At 47.4% G+C, this 21,367-nt stretch overlaps 1 protein-coding gene across 3 annotated transcripts in view; it reads right to left on the bottom strand.

The window, feature by feature from the left end:
* The window catches only part of GRHL1 (grainyhead like transcription factor 1), a 43,778-nt gene extending 24,256 nt beyond the window's left edge, over nucleotides 1–19,522 (bottom strand). The window contains exons 1-8 of one of the 3 annotated variants that reach the window (XM_033009967.2): nucleotides 19,392–19,522; nucleotides 15,399–15,585; nucleotides 12,321–12,391; nucleotides 10,532–10,922; nucleotides 9,649–9,725; nucleotides 8,688–8,844; nucleotides 8,081–8,192; nucleotides 7,016–7,110 (exon numbers count right to left, since the gene is read on the bottom strand). In XM_033009967.2, the coding sequence (XP_032865858.2) occupies nucleotides 7,016–7,110; nucleotides 8,081–8,192; nucleotides 8,688–8,844; nucleotides 9,649–9,725; nucleotides 10,532–10,922; nucleotides 12,321–12,391; nucleotides 15,399–15,585; nucleotides 19,392–19,411 (1,110 nt within the window). In that variant the 5' untranslated portion in view covers nucleotides 19,412–19,522. The other 2 variants (XM_033009965.2, XM_033009964.2) reach the window with 2 other exon arrangements.
* Between the last annotated feature and the right edge of the window lie 1,845 nt (nucleotides 19,523–21,367).

Raw genomic sequence — 21,367 nt, 5'->3', positions numbered from 1 at the left:
GAAATGCAAAGGTTGTTATTTAAGTGCTGATGGCTGAAAGTATGTGGTTTCTCTAAAGGCTTGGACAAATATAAACGTAAGAGGGAAAAACGAAGGGTCTTTCCTAAAGATTTGTCCACATGGATGTGTACAAAAATAGGCCTTAACGTGCTTCATCTGTGCGGTGAGCCAGCTGGATGCAAATCACCTCCAGCCCAAAAGCCTTATAAATTACACCAGCACAGATCTAAGCCCTTCTGAGGGGCAGAGCTGTCAGACTGAGCACCCTGCTGTGCTAACATAGCTACACGGCTTCCAGGATTGGCCCTGGGTCATGGCCAGGCAGCTTGGAGTGCAGGCAGGGCAAGCACAGGTCTGCCCGCACACATCCACGAAGACATGTCTTAAGAAAGCAGCACTGGGAAGACTGTTCTGTCTTTAAAAGAAGAAGTAAAAAAAAAAAAAAAAAGCTTGGTACAGATCACCTGAGAGGTGGCTGATCTTACTGCTCTCACATTTGTTTCTTCACCTCCCACATGCACCACAGGTTTTGCATCAGCAGGAGGCGAGCCAGGAAAGAGATAAAAAATTGGGCAACTCATGCACCTGTGGGCTCCCCAGCCTCCTCCTGCCTTTGGGATCGGACGCTCCAAATAAGGCTTGTCTGGCAGATGTGCGATAGAGCCGCATCCGTCCCGGCTCTGCTCAGCCAGACCCAGCACCCTCCTGCTCCCAGCCTGGGGAAGTTAGTTTGCATTCAAACCTACCAAGCCCAATCTGGGAGACTGACACAAAACACATCACGGGTCCCACACCACACCAAGGAATGCCGAGTGGGAAATCTGACCCGGCCCTACATAGAACATCCTCCTAGCAAGCTTACTCCATCAACAAAACAAAAATGAATGGTAATGAAAGGAAAATACATATTCCTGCTCACAAAAAGAAATGTTGATTGTTATTCCAACCTGTTCTGAGGCAAGGAAATACAGGAATGTCTCTGCTCGCAACACGTGGGAAACCCAAGGATAGAGGTTCCCAGTCCTACCAATGCTTCCTCCCACCCCACGCACTCTGATAAGATAAAGGTACAGGGCCAGGTGTCAGCTTTTGTTGGGTTGGTTGGAAAGAAAGTAAAAGCAGCAGTTTGGCAAAAAAATTGGCAATATGTTAAAAAACAAACAAACAAAAAACCCAACTCCCCCCCCCCAAACAAACAGAAAACCTACCTACCAAATAACCTCAAAAAAAAAAAAACCAAGAAAAAACACAGCAACAATAAACAAAAACAAACACAGAACTGAATGAATTACATCTATGAAGGCACAAAAATAGCTGAAAATGAAGTTTTGCCATCAGGTATGAAAGGAATGGAGAAAAGGAAAAAAGTAACCTCCCAGCTTTCTCTATAGAAGAGCTAACTTCAGATTTTCCTTCCAGCTCTAGAAAACACACTGTGAGCTCTGCAGTTGGCTGGAAGACCATACAGATGGTGGAGACTGGGACACAAAGTTATGAAGAAAAACTGTTGAGTTGAGAACCTGCTTCTAATTTGCAACTCTTCAGATCAAGGGCAACAAGTTTGTTTTTAAGAAAACCCAGGACAGAGTAGAGAGGTCTGCATTAAGAGGCAGGTAAGCAATACCTGCTATGACTTTCCTATGTCACTGCTCCTAAAGCTGTGTGTACTTGTGCCTCAAAGTACTTATGGTCTGCAGCCTTGGCTTCAAACCAATCTCTTACCTTTAAGTATGTTTGACTCATCACATTTCATAGTTTCATTTCCAACTAGGCAAACCTGTACCTCCTCAATGCTGCTGAAGGTGACAACACCTTCTTTAATGAGGCATATGACTGCTGTTTCATTACAATGGCATCCATATAAATGCATGCAATATTCATCAATCAAAAAAGTTTAAATTCTTCCTACAGTGAACACTGAGTGAGGATTGTGCTAGAATAAACTCTTAAAATAGATCAGTGGTGTACACCCCAGCCTTACTTCAAGTCGTAGCAAGAAATCCACCCTCTCCAAAAATTGAGCTCATCTGAAAAAAAAAATCCCGGCCAAGAACTGCAGTCAACACATATGAGGATTTGCCAGAAGACCACCCTCATTGCCCAATCTGCTATTTCAAAAGGCCTACCCAAATTAACATCAAATTACTTGAATACAGGACCATTCCACTTCTCTTGGAAAAAACAACAGAAAACCCCAAAATAAACACAAACCAAAACACCACCCCCAAGCCCCCCAAAACATTAATTGCTCAGCAAGGGTATCATTTAAGAGACACCACAGCACCTTCCCTTTGGTGGAAAGACAGCAAAAAGCTCTACCACAATATTCTCCAACTCTGAATGCTCCTGTTACACCCTCACCATGTATCCCTTTTTAGTAGAAAGGGTCTTTTCACACAGAGTATCTGGCTTACAATGCCTTTTTTTTTTTTTTTTTTGGAGGGAAGGAGTGGGAGGACAATAGAACCCTTAATGTGCAGTGACATCATTTCTGGCTCCAGTCCCACCATCCAGCCTAAAGCAAGCCAGACAGAAGACCTCCACGGAGGCCCTTCTGTGGGAGCTGCTGGAAGCAATGTTACATTTCAGAAGGGACCCACTGGCAAGCGTGGAAGGGAGTGCCCCAGCACAACAGCAGGGTCCTCGCACTGTTAGGACTACAAAAACAGGACAAAGAGACTCTTGCCATCACCACGAAGACAACAACTTGCCCTGCCCCACCAGGCAGGAGCTCAGGCAGGATTTGAGCAAAGCGGGATCCAGCAAAGCCAGTTAACCCTGGGGAAACTGATCTATCCAGATTGTTCAACTGCCACTGACCTGAGAGCGGGCCATGTCCCCAGGCCAGAGTTAAGGGATAGAGAATTTGCTTCACAGCCTAACGGGTAACACAACAGAGGTAACAGGATAACAGCCAACATTATGAAGAATAGCAGGAAACACTGGTAACAAATGTGCATTTAATCATACATGTAGGGGCAATTCTCATCAAAAGACCTCTACCAGGTACCAACCAAGAGAAGGAGAACCAGGCATGCTGTACAGACCTGGGAAGAGATGGTTCCCAGCCTCACAAACTCATGTCCTAAACCTACAAACGCTTCTCCCAATTGACAGAGAGGAAAAAAGGGCTGCAAGGACAGGATTCCTCTTCCCTACCTTTAAAATCCCCTGATTTTAAAGATGACCAAGCCTGCTCAGGCAACGAAGAGGGGCAGGCACCTCCAGAGAAAGCTCCATCCCAGCTCTAGACATCCCATCCCTAATGAAGTCACAGAAGCAAAAGATGACGAGCTTGTGTTCAGACATCTAAAAGCTGTTTGCAGGAGAAGAACCCCACCTCAACTGTCTGCCCAACGCGGCAGACATCCAGGACAGGGTGGGAAACTGTTTGAAGTCTCCACAAGCCTCAGGGTAACTCCAGCATTACCTGTTGCGTGTAAGTGAGTGTATCAGCTACACATCTTTGTCAGACTCATCAGACAAAGCTTCCACCCAACCAGGATGGATCCTGACTGAGTAACTGTGCTGCCTTTCCTAAATATCCAATTCAACAACACACCAGTTTATCAGCTAATGTCCCAGTTCTCCACCACCTCTCTCTCTTCACAAAGCCTAATTGCTTCCTCATCCAAATCTTCCCCTCCCTGATCGGTCTGGTGATGGGGTCAGACCCCACCTCTAACATGGACACAGCTGGATGCCCACCAGAATCGCTGCTTCCCCACTCCACAGTGTCTCCTGTCAATCTTCCTACCCTGTTCTTGCTCTCCTTCCAATCTCAGGAGCACCACTTCGGGGCAGTCTGTCTTTTCCTCCCCACCCTCAGCTCCCTTCACTGTTTCAGAGCAAGGAGGCTTTGGATCCTGGGTCCTTTTCCAGCTTGAACACACTCAGAGAATACTTAACTCACCACTATTCCATAGAGTGGCCACTTCTAGCAGCTCCTGTGATGTTCCAAAGCAACAGAAGAGGGCAGAGAGGAGCTGCCAGAAAGAAGCACACAGCATTTGCTCCAAAACCCACAGACACTGGTCCTGGTGTGGGAAGTGTCTGTCATGCATTAAATACTCCTGGTTCCTACACTCATGGGCTCACAAACAGCACACCAATGCAGCCAGCGGTGTGACAACTCCATCTGTGCAGAGCCAGACTCCTCTGCTGCGTCCAGTGTCTGAAGCCCTGGCCTTGCCCTCGGCTCTCCCAGCACAATGCAGCTGGGAAATACTGGGTGCCGAGGGCTTCTCAAACATCTTTTCCATCCCCCAATTCCGCAGTTGCAAAATCCACACACTTTCCTTGCTACAGAGCGAGCACATGACTCGCATCACCTGAAAAAAGTGTTTCTTCACCAGAAAGCTGTATTTTACAAAATCCCTGAAGTGCCCCAAGGGGACTAGTAAACCACCCTCTCGGGCAGGTGATACCCTCCCTGCACAGACAAAGTGGCAGAGGCCCAAAATTCCTGTACATCCCCACAGCGAGGACTAGCACAAGAAGGGCACATACCTGGTCCCAGAGCTTCCAGGGGCAACTTCTTGTGATAATATGGTATTTCTCCCTTAAATCCAACACGCACCCAGAGCCCTAAGTGCCTAAATGAGTAAATTACATCAGAAATGCCAGACGCAGAGCCTCATCACCTCCCATTTGACACCACTGCACAGGATCAAATCATTCCCACAGCGAACTGGGAGCAAGAGGGAAACAGGAGAAACAACAAGCCCAGAAGAATCACCTGGCTCGGGTCCAGGTAACACCAGGGCTCAGGAAGCAAATTTCTAATAATCAAGGCTTGCTGCCTGGTTAAACATACCATCTATGCAGCACTGCTGCTATTAATAAATGTAAGACTCTTTATTACTGTAGAAGACTTTCTGTAGCATCAGAAACTCAGCTCTCTCTATTCCCTGCCCTCTTCATATACTTCAAGAGTATTGGGGAGGGTAGGGAAGAAGAGGGAAAAAAAAAAAAAGAAAACAAAAAAGGAAAATAAAAAGAGAGAGAGCATGCAAGGTAAGTGAACCATGCAATAAAAAAATGTTGAAATTGGCTCAGGCATCTCCTGATAAGATCATCAGAGTTGAGAAAGAACTGCAGCTCTACTGGTGAGAAATCCAACCATTGACAAAACGCATCCACTCAGGGGGAAAAAAAAAAAGTTAAACAGACACTTAAACACACATAGCACATGCTAAAAATGCCAGTTCTTTGAACACTGAAGCCCAGAGCACTTCTGTCTTAATAAAATTCTGATCCCAGGAGCCAAGGCTTGCACTCTCGGTACCAACAGTCCCCTCCACAGATTCATACAAACCAACACTCAACGTACATGGATCTCACACACTAAGAGTGTGAATCTGGAAGCAAATTTGCCTCTGTAGCTACAAAATAAGTCTGGCTCACACATCCCCACACCACCTCATCCCATGGAGTTCAGCCTGGAGCTGCAATACCACTGTGAGGGTATCCTCAAGCTGCTATTAGCAATTTTACTGTAGACTAAAACTACTCATTCAGGGGTCTGCAGAGTACCTGGGCAATAATCACCTGCTTGATCCATCCTTGCATGCAAATCCTTAGCCCTGAAGTACCTTGCAGACACCAATTATCTGTGTTCCATGAATGTTAGGCTGACTATAGCAGCAGGGTAACATTTTAGGGAACACTTACTGCCTCCTTTTGACAGCCCTTCTAAAGCTTCATCTGTCTGTTCACATAGCAAAGTGCTTCATGATTCAAAAATCATGTCAGCCTGTGAGCATCCTCCAGCAGGTAAGGCCCTCCCTACCCGACTGAAGCTCAGTCTGGTGAACAGGGAAGCCTGGCACCCAGTACCAGCCTGAAGCAACGTCAGCACTTTCAGCAGCAGCACACACAACTCCTCACCGCTGCCTGGCAGGCATACCAAACTTCTTCCACAGAGCTGAAATCCAAGAGTAGCCCCCATACAACCTCTCCCTGTCTCTTTTCTCCACAGCCCTTGTGCAGCACAGAGCAAAACTCGTGGTGACAGTGAGCTCTGTGCAATGACACCACCCCTTGTGTGTCCTGCAGAACACAGTGACACCCAGCTCCAGAGAAGGACCTTTGCATTCTCTGCTGACAGCTCTTATGTCCCCCAGGCTCGGCTCTCCCTAGACTTGGCACTCTGCAGCCACCAGTTTTCCCCACAGTGCTTGCAACCAGTACGTGACATATTAGCAAGGGAACAGCCAGTCTCCAAAAACTGAAGGAAACCATTCCCAATTCTTAATGAAAACCCAGGCAGTAATGAAACTCTCCAAAGACGACTCCTGCACTTTAAATCCAGCAACAAACCAGTAGGAAATGCCTTTGGAACCAAGGTGACTCCACTCTCTGACCTGCTGTCCTTGCATCCAGAAGCTGCACGGGCCTTTTTCAAAAGCTGGAGTGGCTTCAGACAGCTGCAGTTAGCTACGAGCTAGGGAACCTGACCATACTTACACATCTACCGTGGTGCCCGCAGTTCTAAAAAAAGATCAAACCAGAGTTCACCAGGAGGCTGCTCTAGCTTGAAATAGGTCACTGAGTGCTGGGAACTGTGGTTTCAGCAACACACGATTTGGGAGCTCAATGGCAGCAGCTACTCCCTCTTCTGCTCAAGGCAAGCCCATTGCCACAGCCTTAACTCCCTCAGAAGTTGCCCCCTGCCACCTGCGGGGATCTTCCGAGAGAGTGTACTCCCTGCCAAGCCCAGCTACGCTCCATCACTCCTCCCGCACCACTTCATCTGCTCTGGAAACGCTCAGTGCTTCCTTTTGTCAGTACTTGTCTGTCAGGTAGGCAGTTCTGCCAAGAACCTTAAAGCAGCTGCAGAGCTCTCTGCAGTTGCACATGCAAAGCCTCTTAAGAAATAGCCAGAAGGTTTTGCCTAATGTAAGAGCGTAAACAAACTTGTTACATGCTAATCACCAGGTAGGCCACACACCCTTCCCCTCCCCCAGCCCCTGAATCTGCTAAAAGGACAGGAAATATAATCGTGGTCACATACTTTTGCTTCCTCGTTGATGTCCCAAGTGAAGGATATGGCGTTGTAAGCAATCTCCTCAATGTTACTGATGGTGTTGAAGCTCTCCTTGTAGTCAGCTGTTAGAAAGAAGGACACATAAGGGAGAGGAAGAGGCCATACCATCTGGAGTCCCTAATCACACAAAACAGCCAGAAACTGCAACTCCTCAGCAACTCTTTGGGGGCAAAGGAAGCTGAACTGTACTTAAGAATGGAAATGGTTCTCATACAAAAACAAAAAAAAACAAACAGAAGGAAGGAGGAAAGCAGAAATTCCAAACTAGAAACTCCAGTGAGAAAGGCAGACATCCCAAATATCGCATGTCCTGTGCCATAACCTGCTAGGTGCAGGGAAACTCTACCCTCTACAGCAAGGGGATAAGCTCTCAATAAAACTCCTTCAATAACAAACAGAGATTTGCATGCGCGTCTGCTTTAAGTGCCAAGTGATTAATCCCTGCTTTTATTCACAGAAGGAAGGGACGAGGAGTACAACCCAGCCTTCAGCCAGAGAAGGCTGGAAGCCAGCCAGCCCCAGCCTTGTCTGGAGGCAAGTGGAAATTTGCAGTGTTTTCTTTTTTTACACGTACCAAAGACCAGTTGTGAGCAAAGCTGTGGGAAGAAGGATCATTAATGTCGAGGTATTTCTACGAGGATCTTGTCCTTTGAAGAAACACAGTATTTAGGACAGCCACAGAGTCTATAAGCTGCGATTTAGCTACAGGCACCAGGATATGCCAAAGCAACTACAGTTGGGTGTGTGTGTGTGGGTGTGTGTGTGTGTGTGTTAGATCTCCCGATGCAAAACCCTAAACTCAGCGTGCTCACCAACAAAAACCCTCCAAAAAAAATCAGCCTCTTTAAGGAGTCCTAAAAACTACAGTATTAGCTCCAAGCAATCAACAGCTTTCTCTAGGCTTTCAGCAAAGCTATGTGTAGCAGAGTATGATCTAAAGGTTCCTTAAAATAACAAAGCTTTAGCAGAAAACCAAACCTTGCCAAGGAATTAAGTTTGGAGTTTGACATCAGCAACGAGAGTGTTCCTTACCTATGTCAATGCATCTTTGTTTGGCTGTGTGCTGTCTTGAGTGCCAGTATTTCCAGTGCCTGAGCTGATCTTCCCTTGTTTTGTCTTCAGCAAACACGACCATGATGACACTCTGAAAGGACAGGGGGAGGGGCAAGCTTAAAAAACAAAAACACACCAAAAAACCCCACAAACATGCAAAAGAGAAAAGGCCAGAGTACATTTGTTTTGAAGTTCTTGTTGGTATCAGGTTTTCTGCTTCAGGCTTTCCAACTTGACTCACTGCAGTATAGCTGGCACACGGCTGCCAAGCAGGAAGGCAGACAGCAGCGCTTTCTGGGTCATAAACAGAGATGAGCAGAACTGCTCTCCTAACTGGAGTTCAAGGATCTCATTGCAGGTGTTGCATCACCTTTATACAAGTGCTGACACCACTTCTTAACAGACTGAGCCAGGATGGGCTGGTCTGGAAGTAGGTGGACAGCAAAGGAACGAACACTGACGTAAGAGAGCGGGTAAGCTGGCCTTAGTGCTGATGCTCTGGTTTAGATTACTGCACTTTGGGAGAGTTCAAGGCTACCATTGTACACACCCTCTTTCCCAAGAAGCCACAAGAGCTGCCACTCACTCGGACTTTACTGATGGGGTGATGGATTCCTTCACTGCTGCTGACTTCTTTCAGCGTGATCGGGTAAAATTGACCTTTGTTCAGGTAAGTCATCGTGCTGTCCCCTGGCTTCTGTCGAAGGGACTTGGAGGCTTCCAGAGTGTATTCAAAGTTATTCCTACGGAGCGAAGAGGGTAGTGATTGCTAAGGCATTTTCCTGGAAAGCCGATTAAACGATCCACATTTAATTTGGAGAAATTCCAAAGTCGTTAGTTGACTCACTAAGCCATCAACAGGCAAGGAAGTTGGAAAACAGGATGAGCCCCTTTTTCAACCATTTCCTTCATGAATGAACATTTAAGAGAAGTTCTTGGCAAGCTAAATCCCAAGACACATCAGCAGGCAAGACTGGAAGCTCCCTATTCAGGCTGAGAGCAGCAAGCTGCTGTCATGGAACAGAAAAGTATCTATTAGCAATTAAATTAAATGCACAAGCTCATAAGGCATTCAGCGGCCATGGTCTTCTCCTCCTCCCTCTTGGTCAACTGCAACTAACCGAACAACTAGTTAATTCCCCTCAGAGTTCAGATGAGTTTCATACGTCCTATTTCTGCTGTAGATTTCCAGCAGAAAGAGTGCAAGGCGAGCAGGGCAGGGAGAGGGACACAGCTGGAAGCCAACTTCAAGACCACTGCAGAGCTGACAGAGAGCACTGCATCGTCCCATGCGACAGGGAGTTGGTACAAGGACAGCAACTGAAACTGGGTGGTATTTCCAACCCTGTAGGCAGTTTTCCTTAAAGACACAGGTAGGATTTTTAACTATGAAATTCAAATGAGCAGACACTGTTGTGGTTTTGAGATCCGCAGCCCCCCCAGTGCCTAAGAGAGACTCAGTGCAGAAGGGAATGAGCTGTACTGCTTGCTCACACACAGCTAAGAGAATGGAAGGATACAGGCAAACAGGGGCCTTAAAGCATTACCCAGAAATGCTGTCAAAAACATAATCTTCTGAATTCATGTTGGCCATCCGGAGATTCAGTTCAGTAGGAAAGAAAACCTGGGGTAGACACAAAACAAAGCAACACAACAATTAACACAACAGCAACAAGAAAAGTCAAGATTAAACAGATGCTTGTTACCACAGAACTTCTGGCAGGCAAACTGATCATCAGATAACAACTGATTTTTGGTCTGTGCAAACAGGACACTTGAACAGGGTTTTAAACCAAAACTCTTGGGTGTCAACTAAGCACAGTATCTCACAAGCTTTCTGAGTCAGCTTAGGGCAACATTTTAAAGCTTTCCCAAATCTCAAAGAAAGGGCATAGCTACATAGTTCCTTGAGATCTGGCTTAAAAATCAAAACATGGTTACTGTTGCCTTTAGTTGGCGCCATAAAACAAAAACCCACAGATTTTCATCCAGGTTTAACACTCATTTAAGGCCCCTAAATAAACCGATTGTTTTTAACTGGCACACACCACGCCTAGAAACTGGCAGTAAGGAAGCTTACAGGCAGGCACTTCACTTCAGTGCCTGCAAAGGCACTGCAGAGTGCTGAACTCTTGCAAAACTTGGCCCGATGCTGTGGATCAAGGTAACTATTGCCACACTCTCCAAGCCAAAGCCTGTGTCGCTGGTAAGATTAGTCATTTGCTTTTGATAATGATTTCATGTTGTGAAGGTTTTATTTACTAAGTAACACTTATGCATCTTTCTGTGAAAGCCTTCGATTCCTAAATCACTGGACAGATTTCTGGCTCATGTAAGAAGAACAAGTAAAGATGGAACTGGATCTCTCCACCCAGATCAAGACTCGTGCACACACACACACACACACAGAGCAACTGCCTCTCTTGGTACCTCTTGCACGCCCTCCTTGAAAGTCTCTGAGAAGGTGGAGTCCGGCGTTCTCCTCTGGGAGTTTTGAGGCTGGGTGTTGGAACTGAACTGGTCGGGATTGAGGTTCCTGTCGAAGACCACCACCCGCTCAGGGGGCTCGGGGTGGTAGACGCTCGGCGGGATGCCCACTGCAAAGCCGTGGGGCTGTGTCTCCGTTTTGATGGAATGGGTGGGCATAGTGGCAATTGAAACAGTGACCGTTGTGTCAGGGGTTGTAAGGTGGCCTCTCTTGTCCATGCCCATCTGGGGTGTGTGAGGAAGGACAATATTGAAAGGCACATTTTTCAGAACCTGGACTCTGTTTTCTCCAGCAGAAATAAGCGACTGTTCCGTTACATTTGGGATGCTGTTCCTTTAAAGGACAAAGAAAAAAAATCATTCATAAATTAACAGCTCATTTTCTCCTTGAAAAAGAGCTAGAAAGACTTCAGCCTTCTGGGACAAGGACAGCTGACACCAACTCTTGTTGCAGAACAGCTCAATTCTAACCTGAAAAGCTGAGAAACTCATTCAAAAAAAAAAAACCACCAACCTCACCCACTCCTACCAACCCCACCTTGGAGATGAATTACCCTGGAGCAAAGGGTGAGGGTTCACAGCTGAGATGCTCAATGCTTGAAAAAAAGCAATCCAAAACTAAGCACTTTGAGGCCTTTCCCACCACGCACCAGCACACACAGGCTCCATTAAACTCATCTTTGGCAGATGGAGAAGGACTGAGAGCAAGGTTGCTGCTCCTCTGCCCTGGGACTGTGCACCACCCGGGAAGCACTAATAGGGAAATTACACCCCTCTTTCATGCACAAAGCCCCAAGAAAATCCACACCGAGACTCCCGGGAGTGGTTTGCATAACTTCCCACTCTCCACCCCACCACACTCATTTCTGCCAGGACACATGGAGATCTGTGGCTGAGCTGACCTCACTGCTAGTAGCCACTAGTCAGCCTGCCCTCCCTTTCTCTCTCCCCACAACATGGTCCTGCCCTCTCCTTTGCACCAATTCTGATGCTCTCCTGTCCCCTTGGTGAGCCAGTTTGGCTTGTTCCACTGGCAGAAAACTAGCCACTTCTTTTTTTTCTTGCTAGGTTATGGGTCAGTGGAAGACCAGAGCTGGTAAGAGGGGCGCTGTGGGAACTAGACTGGTCTTCTCAACGAGTTGTTCAATTGGCTCAGTCAGACCACAGAAACCTCACCTTGAGCCCTTAAAGCCTTCTAGTCTGTCCAAAGGAAGAGGATGGTAGGAGTGGAAGTCTGGCTTGAATGAACCCCACATTCGTAATATTTACTTAATCAGTATCATCTTCTGCTTGGGAGGCATAAGAAAGGGAAGGCAGGAAGAGGGAAGAAAGGAGTTCCAGAGGATACAAAAGAAGTCCACAAACAATACAAAACCAAATCACAAGTACTTTGAAGTCCTTCCCTATCAGTCCATGCATAAAGAAGCAATACTGCTAGTGCCTGAGAACAAAATCAGCAGTGAGCAACTGAGGCAACCACATGCAAAAATAAAAGGGTCACCAGTCACCTCCACAGCCTTGGGAAGGGGTGCCTGTGCTATCAGGCTGTGCCTAGTGTTAACAAGAGAAGCTGTTGCTACACCGTCTGTATGACTGTACACATTTGGGGCACAGAGTAAAAGCAAACAATTTCTCTCTTCCAGCACAACACCGTAGTGCAGCATGCTTCAGTGGCTTTGGTGGTCTAGGAGGGAAGGATGATAAGTAGACATGCAATAATAGAAACTAATACCTTTTGCTATGGTCTTGGTCAGGATGTTCTACCTCTGGTTTAGCTGTAGAAGATCTCCTCTCCCTTGGAACCTGGGAAATACAAGACATGCTGTAATTACATTCTTCCTCCCATACAAAAAAAAAAAAAAATTAGCTCCTCAAAACACAGTCATTTGGTCAAATTAAGAAAGCAGCACTTTCTGATACCAGTCAGTCTTAGCATTACAGTTTGCCCAGTGTTCACAGTGCTTTGGGATGCCAGGCCCACTCCAGATGATGCCCCACAGATTCCCCTGTAGCTGACCCAGCCTGCTGTGCCAGCCCTGAGCTCCTACCAGCGCCAGGCAGTGGGAAAACCAGTGCCGAAAACTGGCCAGCCCTGGCTGAAGCACCAGCACTGGGGTGAGCAGGGCCAAGATAAGAGCACTCAAGGCTTGTGCTGGTGGTGCAGGTGTTCTCCTCTGCAGGCTGGATGAGCTCAAGGCCTGTGAAAAGATGCTGCTCCACAGCCCCTGGCCCAAGAACACATGCTCTCTAGGCCACTTCCTCAAAGACCACTCAAGGCTTTCCTTTTTCCTCAGAGACCAGGGGATTCCGGGAGGACCAGGTCCAATAAGTGTACTGGGATACTACAGCTCATTTTTGTTCATGGCTACATACAACACACAATGGCCCAAATGGTATTCTATCTTTTATAAACAAAAGGTAACCACCAGTGCTCTAAATTTAAGACAGCTCAATACTGCTTCTCGTATTTTATGCCACGGACAGGATTTGCCCTGAAAACACCACATACCACAACATGGATCACAAAAGCCACCATGTCCACACACAGACACATGTCATCTTCCTGCACCCTGCAAGGCCAAGGCATACAGAAGATGAACTCTCCAAACCATGGCAACTCAGTTCACTGGAGCACACAGCCAGCACCCCGAACGGCTCTCACCATCGCTGGCACAAGCGCACAGTGCTCAGGTCCCCTTGATGGTGCAGCAAGTCCACACAAGCTCCTCTGCAAACCCACACGTGGTGCCCAGGAATTTTGTTACCCTCAACATACCTCCTGAATGAGGAAAGCAAACATCTTCTGGTGTAAAAAGGAGTGAACTCCCACCACTTTCCTTCACTGAAGCCTGTTCAGATACTGTCCACGTTTGCCAGCCTGGGTACATCCTGGGGAACCACGGCTTTACTGCTAAATTGAAGGCTGATGGCATACTTGGGAGAACAGCCTCTGTCTAAAACCTAAGTCCTGGCTCTTCCACATAACCTGGAATCTCCAATAATTCCAGAATTGTTGGATTTTCCATGGTAACCAGCAAAACTTGGAGAACTTCCAGCTGGAGACTGCTAGGAGGCCAATATTAACTAGTCACTGAAAAACAAGGGCTTTCCAAGCTGCATTTGGCCAACGCTCCTAAACTCTAGACTTTCATCAAAAATTTGTTTCCCATAAGGCCTTATTAATCACAGCTGAGCTACTACGGTAGCCCATTAGTCAAATGGAAGAAAACTCAAGTTGTTTGGGTTTGTTGGGTTTTTCTGACATGAAAGTGATCTCATCGGCTGTCTTTAATATTGCAGAGAAGGCATATTAAAAATGCCTAGACATCGTTCCTCTGGCATTACTTCATAACCGCCCTCAATAAATCTTTCAACCTCTAACCATTTTGCTTCACCCAAGTGTGCAGCATACCTGTTCTTCCACTGATTTTTCTAAATACCCACTGATACCCAAACATAAGAGGAAACCCCGAATTAGACATTAATGTACAGTAAATCCCTTCTGCTTTGCCAAGCGTGAAGAATAAACATCAATGTTGTCTTTGCAATCTAAAGGTTTAGAAATGAAAATTGATTTTGTAGATTAAAATCATTCTGGTGAAAGTGTTGGTATTTTTTTTTTTCAAAAGCATAGCAAGCACGGGCACAAAGCGGAAAGCCAGTTTTCTCACAAAATTAGCTGAATAACATCCACATCAGTGAGTCTGTGGCATTTTGCCTTGTGTGTGGAGTGTTAATCTCCATATTAAGCATTACAAGAATATTTTGATATGTAAGACATGTTCAACTCTTAAAAGGGCGGGCAAGGATTCTGTATGCACAAAGCAACCTCTCCTTGTGCTTGAAGAACAAACCCAGGCTGACAATTGCACTCACTGCTGTTAAAAGACACTAACCAAAGTGTCAGGCACGCCAGCCAAGTCAGCCTCCTGGCCTCTCTGCACGCTCAGCAAAGAAAAAACAGGCATCTCCACCTGGTGAGCCAGGCCACCATAACGCAGGCGTCTACCACGAGCAGGACACCTCCCTGCCTGCAAATGCCTGCTGGTCTCCACTGGCTTGGACATGGACTGGAGATAACTACCCTGGCTTAGACTTCTGGTATTTAGGAAAGAAAGTTTAGCATGATGTATCCCATGCAAACCAGGAGGTTATGTGTTTGACTGTGATCAATTCACCTGTGAGCATCTAGGAAGGTGTATGTCTCTGAAAAGACCATGAACATTGGGGAAGACAACTGCAGTTGTCAAAGAATTAAACTACGGCAGCTGAAGCTCACTGAAGATTAGAGGGATGTGGACAAACTCCTTCAGGTGGACATTTCCAACCCCAACACCACCAAAAATCTGTAGTTATAGCTTAGTATCAACTGATACTAAGGTAGCACATCAAAGCCCCAGCAAAAGCAAACACTTCCATCGGAATAGGGATCACGTGAGCAAAAGGAGAAAAGGATCTTTCTCCCTGCGTATTTACATTCAGATAGGGCCATGTTCCCAAAGTCTAATTCGTCATGACTATTTCTATAATACATTGCCTACTGCAGAACCTGGAGCTGACAGGCAAAGTGCTACTGAAGCTTTTGACCCATTACATTAAGATCCAGGGGCTCTTATTTTACTAAGCTAAAAATAAAACAATTTTCAGAAAAAGGGACATGGATCTTTTTTCCATTTAAAAAAAAAAATCACACAGTTGAAGTCCTTATGTTCTATTCATAGCTTCTGTAAAATCCTCTAGCAAATGACACCTTTTCCACAGGTGGAACAAGAGCTCTGCTAGCTGCCAGAGCGCACCCACGCCAATCTACCTTGTAATAATCATACAGCAGTCCGAGGGCAGCTGCGCTGTCTTCATCACCATTGATGCTCATCATAGCTTTGGTAGCTGCTGTAAGGGGATTTTCAAGAAAGGTTTTCCAGGCCTCATCTTCACTGGTGTAAGGACGTCTCTGAGAGTAGAGAGAGTCATTCTGAAGAACCAACACGGGTCTTTTACTTGAATCGTAAAAAAAAAAAAGAAATAAAAAAGCCACCTGTTAGAACACATGAAAAACATTCCTGAAGTTCTTCAAAATTAGCTGCCCCAGTTTCACAGGGTTCATATTCTGATTCAGTGTACTGCAAGGATTAGTCAACATAAAAAACCCAGAACCCTAATTCTGATCTCACTCACGCTCTGTGTAAATCAGGATTAATTTGACCAATCTCAGCTGGATTACACCAGCCTACATAAAAAGGCAAAGCCTTTTAAGAGCACAACTGACCTCCTCAAACTCTGAATCCAACTCAGAGTTACACACAGAAACTAGCCTACCACCTCCAAAACCTCTAGCACATCCTATGTAATACTACCAAGCCACAACCTGCTCCAGTTCCCACATGAAACCAGTAAATGTGAATTAACAAAACATTTACTTCCCCCAGAGCTTTCAGAAGGTGTCTTTGCTCTCAGAGTATATCTGGAAACACCACCGAGAAGCTGCCGATTAGTTATGAACTATACAGGCAAATTGGTCAAAGGGACCTCAAACCAATTGGCAGTGAATTTTTCTCACAAAGGGAAGCCAAAAGACTTACTGCCTGGTTACTGCTGAAATAACTCATGACAATAGTTTGAAACACCCTCAACAGATGACTGGGGGGGGGGAAAAAAAAAAAAGAAAGAAAAACTGGAGTTCTTCCTTTTATGCTGTAATATATAAAAAATATCTATCTATTCTGAACATTTTGAGATTGCTGGAAACAAAAAAGCTCCAAGATGACTTGGACCTTCTGCCCACAGGCAAAAGTGGGACATCTGCAGAAAATGCTGTGCTACTAGCTTAGACAATATATTTTGGGTCTATTGGTAAAACACATGCTCCCTCTTCCAAATCACTTCAAGCTAATGTTGTTTAAATCTGACTTTTAATCCAGTTCAAACAGGTTTTCTTCCAGTGCAAGCGTAACACTAGTTTATTGCAGACCAGTACGGAGAGAAGGGAGACTATTTCCTTAAATAATCCCAAACTTTGCATTTCTTAATGAATTGGTAAAAGTTTAACATAACTAATTATTTTAAAACCCAATCTCCACAAAAGGCTGTTCCCTACCACCATCATACCCCTTCCCCAGTAGCTAATCATTCTTTTAATCTATTTACCCAGATGCATTCAGAGATTGAAATATACTACAAAAAGTTGCGAAATAGAAAGTTGTGAAATACCCTAATCACTATAATCAGCTTAACAGTATCCTACATTTATCACCATCTTCTACCAAAAAGGCTGAAAAGCACTTTGCTAATTCAGCCTTCGATCCTTTATCAGTTACACAAAGAGTCCCAATGAGCTTCAGTGGGACAGTTTGGCTGAGTTGAAGACACTCAAAGCGAGTGGGAGTTTCCAGGACTTGTAAGAGCACTTTGTGGCTATAAATCAGTATTATATAGTTTGATAAAAGCAAACAACAACGGAAAAAAGAGACAAGCTCTTGCACCAAGCCCTTTCTTTAGGTCTTCATACGTATTTTGTGTACACACTGACTCAGATACCAAAATGCAGTGTACTAAAACGCAGATACTCCTGGGATCGAGGACATCCACTTTCTATCAAGGACTGCACAGCAAAAGATAAAGCGAAATTTTCTTCAGGGACATAGTACAAGCTCCTATTCTTATACAATGTGATAAGAGAAACCTCGAATATCCATAACAAATGGGTAAATCCTCCCATTAAAGTCACTCCTAAAGAAAAAGGCAACTGAAGTAACCTCGGTGCAGGTCACTCGATCCATCCAAGCTGAAGGGCTAAATCAGCCTTGCTGGAACTCACAAGACCACTAAGCTGATTCCCGCCAGCAACACAACGCTCACGTGGGAAGAGAGAACCAAGAGAGAATCAAAAATACTGAGAACTAAAGCAGCCACCAACCAGAAACTTGGCAAATGCAAACCCGACTATTTTTGTGCAATTTCTTTGTCATTGCAACACCTAAATGTAACGCACATTGCCCTACAGGTAACTAACTCTCCCCAAAAGCAGCATAGAAAGAATTATCTGCAGAATTATCAAGAGGAAAACAGGATTTGGCAGTAACTCAATCCCTTAACAGAACTACAGCTTCTTTCAGGAAAATGAGAACATATTAGTAAGAGAAGGAAAACATTTATTTTTCTCAAGTTTTAGGTTTCAAGATTACTGGCACGTGAATCTGCTCACAAAGCAGCAGACATGGCCAGCAAAGGCTGGAAGTAAGTTTCCTACTGCACTTCCAACGATTTCTGAATTTTGTTTTCTAAGTGACCAAAGTAGGAGCAGAAGAGTATTACAAAAAGCAGATACGCCCTCTTTGCTTGTGAGGATCCCACAACCTACCATGTTCTGTGTTCAGATCATTGAAACTATTCCTGCTTACTTATTTCACCGATCCAAAACCCACCCTTTCTTTCCCTCACCACGCAATTTATCTGGAGACGTTAGGAGATCCTCAGCCACACTGCACTTTATAGCTGGTCTTGCACAGAGAACACCTTTAGCGATGAGGCAGCAGAGAAGATTTCTTTCACGGACTTCTACGTGCCAGAAAAGTGCACGTACCTGTATTGTTACGGCCTCATTTATTAAGCATCATGAGAAGTAAACATACGTTATGAAAAATTGCTAATCACGGAGTGAAGCCAGTGAGCTGTGCCATTAGAGTCCTCTTTCTAGAAAGTGATATGTTAAAAAACAAAAACAACACAACCTTTGGTAAAAACCCTGTGCTTGCCCTAGGAAATGAGTGCATTTGAGTCACCGATCATTCGGAACACAGTAATTTGATAGTCGGTTCTTCAAATCACCTCAGAGTTGCCCCGTTTTCTATCCGCTTACGGCGTCCACAGCCCCCGCCTCCAGACAGACACGGTGACAAGCGTAGAGATAAACCCGAGTCGTTAAACGCGGCCGGGGATCCGGTTTGAAGAAGACGCCTCGGCATCCAACACCGTGAAGTTACAGAAAACGCGCCTTAAGCTCGGTTTTAACCCCCTCCACACCCGCCTTCGCGCAGCAAGGAGGTGGCTGCAGCCGGGCTCACCGAGAGCCCCCTCGGCGGGGCGGGGTGCGCGCCGGCCGACCCCCCTTTACCTGCCGAAATCCACCTTGCCGGAGGGGTGCGCCTCGTAGAAGTCCATGGGGGCCGCTCCCGCCGCCGCCGGGCAGCGGCTCGGGGCTCCGGCGGGGGGGGGTGGGGGGGACGGGGACAGCCGGGCGCTCCGGCTCCGCCCGCCTCCCTCAGCCCCCGGCAGAAGGGGCAGCTCGGCGCTGCGGCGGCGCCCGCTCCTCCCGACGGCGCGGCCGGTTCCCCGCCGCCGCCCGCATTTAAGGCGCGGCGCGGCGGGGCGGGGGGCGGACGGCGGCGGCGCTGACCCACGCCTCGCCGCAGGTGTCGGGTTTCAAAGCCGGCCCTGCCTCGCCGCTCGCTTCGCGGGGCGGGGTGGCCGCCGGGGTCGACCCGCTGCGCCGCTGGGCTTTTCCCCCCCCCCCCCCCCCAACTCCCCCCCCCCCCCCCCCCCAACTCCAACCCCCCCCCCCCCAACTCCCCCCCCCCGCCATTTCGCACCGCCCCGCTGCAGCCTCCAGCGACTCCTCCGAGAAGATGGAGGGGGGCGGGTCCGCGGGGAGAGCGCGGCCCCACACAGGAGAGCGGGTCGCGGGCGGCGAGCCCCTCTCGCTGCATTCCCCCCCACCACCATCACCACCACCCAGAGGGGCGGCAACACCGGTCAGACCGGACGCCGTCTCTTCTTCCCCCCCCCCCCCCCCCCCCGGCTCACTCACTTGTCGTAGTCTTGTGTCATGTCTGGCGGAGGCAGCGGGCGGCAGAACTGGCCCGGCTGGTCGGGAGGGTGAGGCGGGGGCGAGCGGAGAGAGCAGCGCGCAGCCCGCCGCTCCGACGGGTTTTGTCGGCTTTTCTCGCCCGCTCAGGTGGCTGCCGCCGCCGCAGGTGGACGGGAGCCGCGCGGCGCCTCCCATTGGCCGCCGCGGGCCGCGGGGCGGAGCCGCCGCGCCCCCATTGGGCGGCCGGGCGGGGAGGGGCGGTGCCGGCGCCCGTGCGGGGCTCGGCCGTGGCGGAGGCGGCGCTGAGGCGCCCCAGGGGCCCCGGGCAGCGGCGGCCGCTTCCGTGCGAACGCGGGGCACCGCGCAAGTGACGGACGGGTAAAACTGCGCGGTGCAAGGCCTCCCGGGGGCCCGGCGCCCCGCCGCCGCTCCCACCAGCCGCTTTCCTGAGGGGAAAAAAAAACCTTCCCCGCCGGTTTCATCTCGCCCCCTTACGTACGGCGTCCCCGGGGGGGCTGAGGCGCCGGCACCGCCGCTGCACCGGAGTCCCCGGCGCTCTTCTCCCGGCCGCGGTGCGTAAGGGCTCCCGGCCAAGGCCCGGGGCCGCGGTCGAGAGTCCGTCGCCTCACGGGCCCCCGGCCTTGGGCCGGGACTCGCCGTCGGGTTCGCGGGAAGCGCCTCGCCGTCTTCCCCGGGCTCAAAACGCGTTTCCCTTCTTCCTCTCCCGGCCCGTATAACCTTATCTCTTTTTCCTGTACAAGCCCCGCGTTTAGGAAGTCTAAACCCGATTTAATTTGCACCAGGACTTCGCCCGACTGCCAAAGCGCAGTGGATCCTGGTGTCGTTAACGTGCCTCCTGGGGTGAACCCGGGTTTGGGGAGAAAGGGGGGGGCATACGATGGAGTTACTGCAAGAAATTCATCTAAATCCTCAACGTTACAAATACATCAGATACAGCCAGAGTGGCGTGCATGAATTTAAATCACAGAGATCTTAAGTCTCTCCTTGAGAAATAAGGGTGCGAGGTTGCTTGTTTAAGTATCAAGCTGAATCAAACCAATATAGCAACAATGCTATCTATCATGTGTCAAGATGCTTCAGATAGCTACTGTAATTTAAAAGTATGCGCACTAATAAGAGGTCTCTCCTTCCAGGTCAAAATCTCTTCCCTATTTGTACAGGATATACTCCAATGCAAAATTATAGAAGGGCAATTCAAGCAGCCAACTGAAGGAAATATGAAACTAAAGGGAACAAACTTTCTTTAAGGGTCTAATCCTGGAAGTTGCTTAATATCCTCTGACTGGATCACAACTAGTGTTCTAGAAACAAAATGCTTTGTTTGGTTCTGCAAACATTGCCACTTCGATGGCAAAAAATAAATATCATTACTGAAGAAGGATCTTGCTCTACAAAGTGATATGAACTGATGTAAACAGTTCCTTGTGACATGCAATAAAAAGTATTCTATATTTTTAACCTATTTTAAAAATCTAGTTTGAGATTATATCAAAGAAAATTTCCTGTTTGCTCTCACATATGAAAAAGATACTGTCATCTGAGTAAGATGTTAGAAAGTTACATTTTTCCAAACAGGTATAACTCGCTTTGTATCGGAAACAAATTACAAAATCAGCTCAAAATTGCAAGTACTGGGAAGGACTGCTAACTTTCTCAGGTGTTATTCACTCCTCGTGCTCCCTGCTTCTGCTCGTGCATACTTTTCATTAACAATAAAATATAATACTACCCTGTAGCTGTAAGTGACCCAGATGCAGTCACATGTTTACATTGCGCCCGAATTGCTAAAATCCTAGTAGTGTGCCATGCTTGGTATTTCTACTTAACTAGAATTCACCGTGATTTTATTCCAAATAAATCAAAGCTGTTGCCTCTGCAAAAGGGATGGCTTTTCTCAGCAGCCTGCTCCACCGATGAAAACTTTGTTATCAACACAGCAATCGCTTCCACATTCA

This window comes from Tyto alba, unplaced genomic scaffold, assembly GCF_018691265.1.
Source record: "Tyto alba isolate M040663 unplaced genomic scaffold, T.alba_DEE_v4.0 Super-Scaffold_40, whole genome shotgun sequence".
Classification (NCBI taxonomy): domain Eukaryota; kingdom Metazoa; phylum Chordata; class Aves; order Strigiformes; family Tytonidae; genus Tyto; species Tyto alba.
This window is presented reverse-complemented; position numbering and strand designations above follow the sequence as displayed.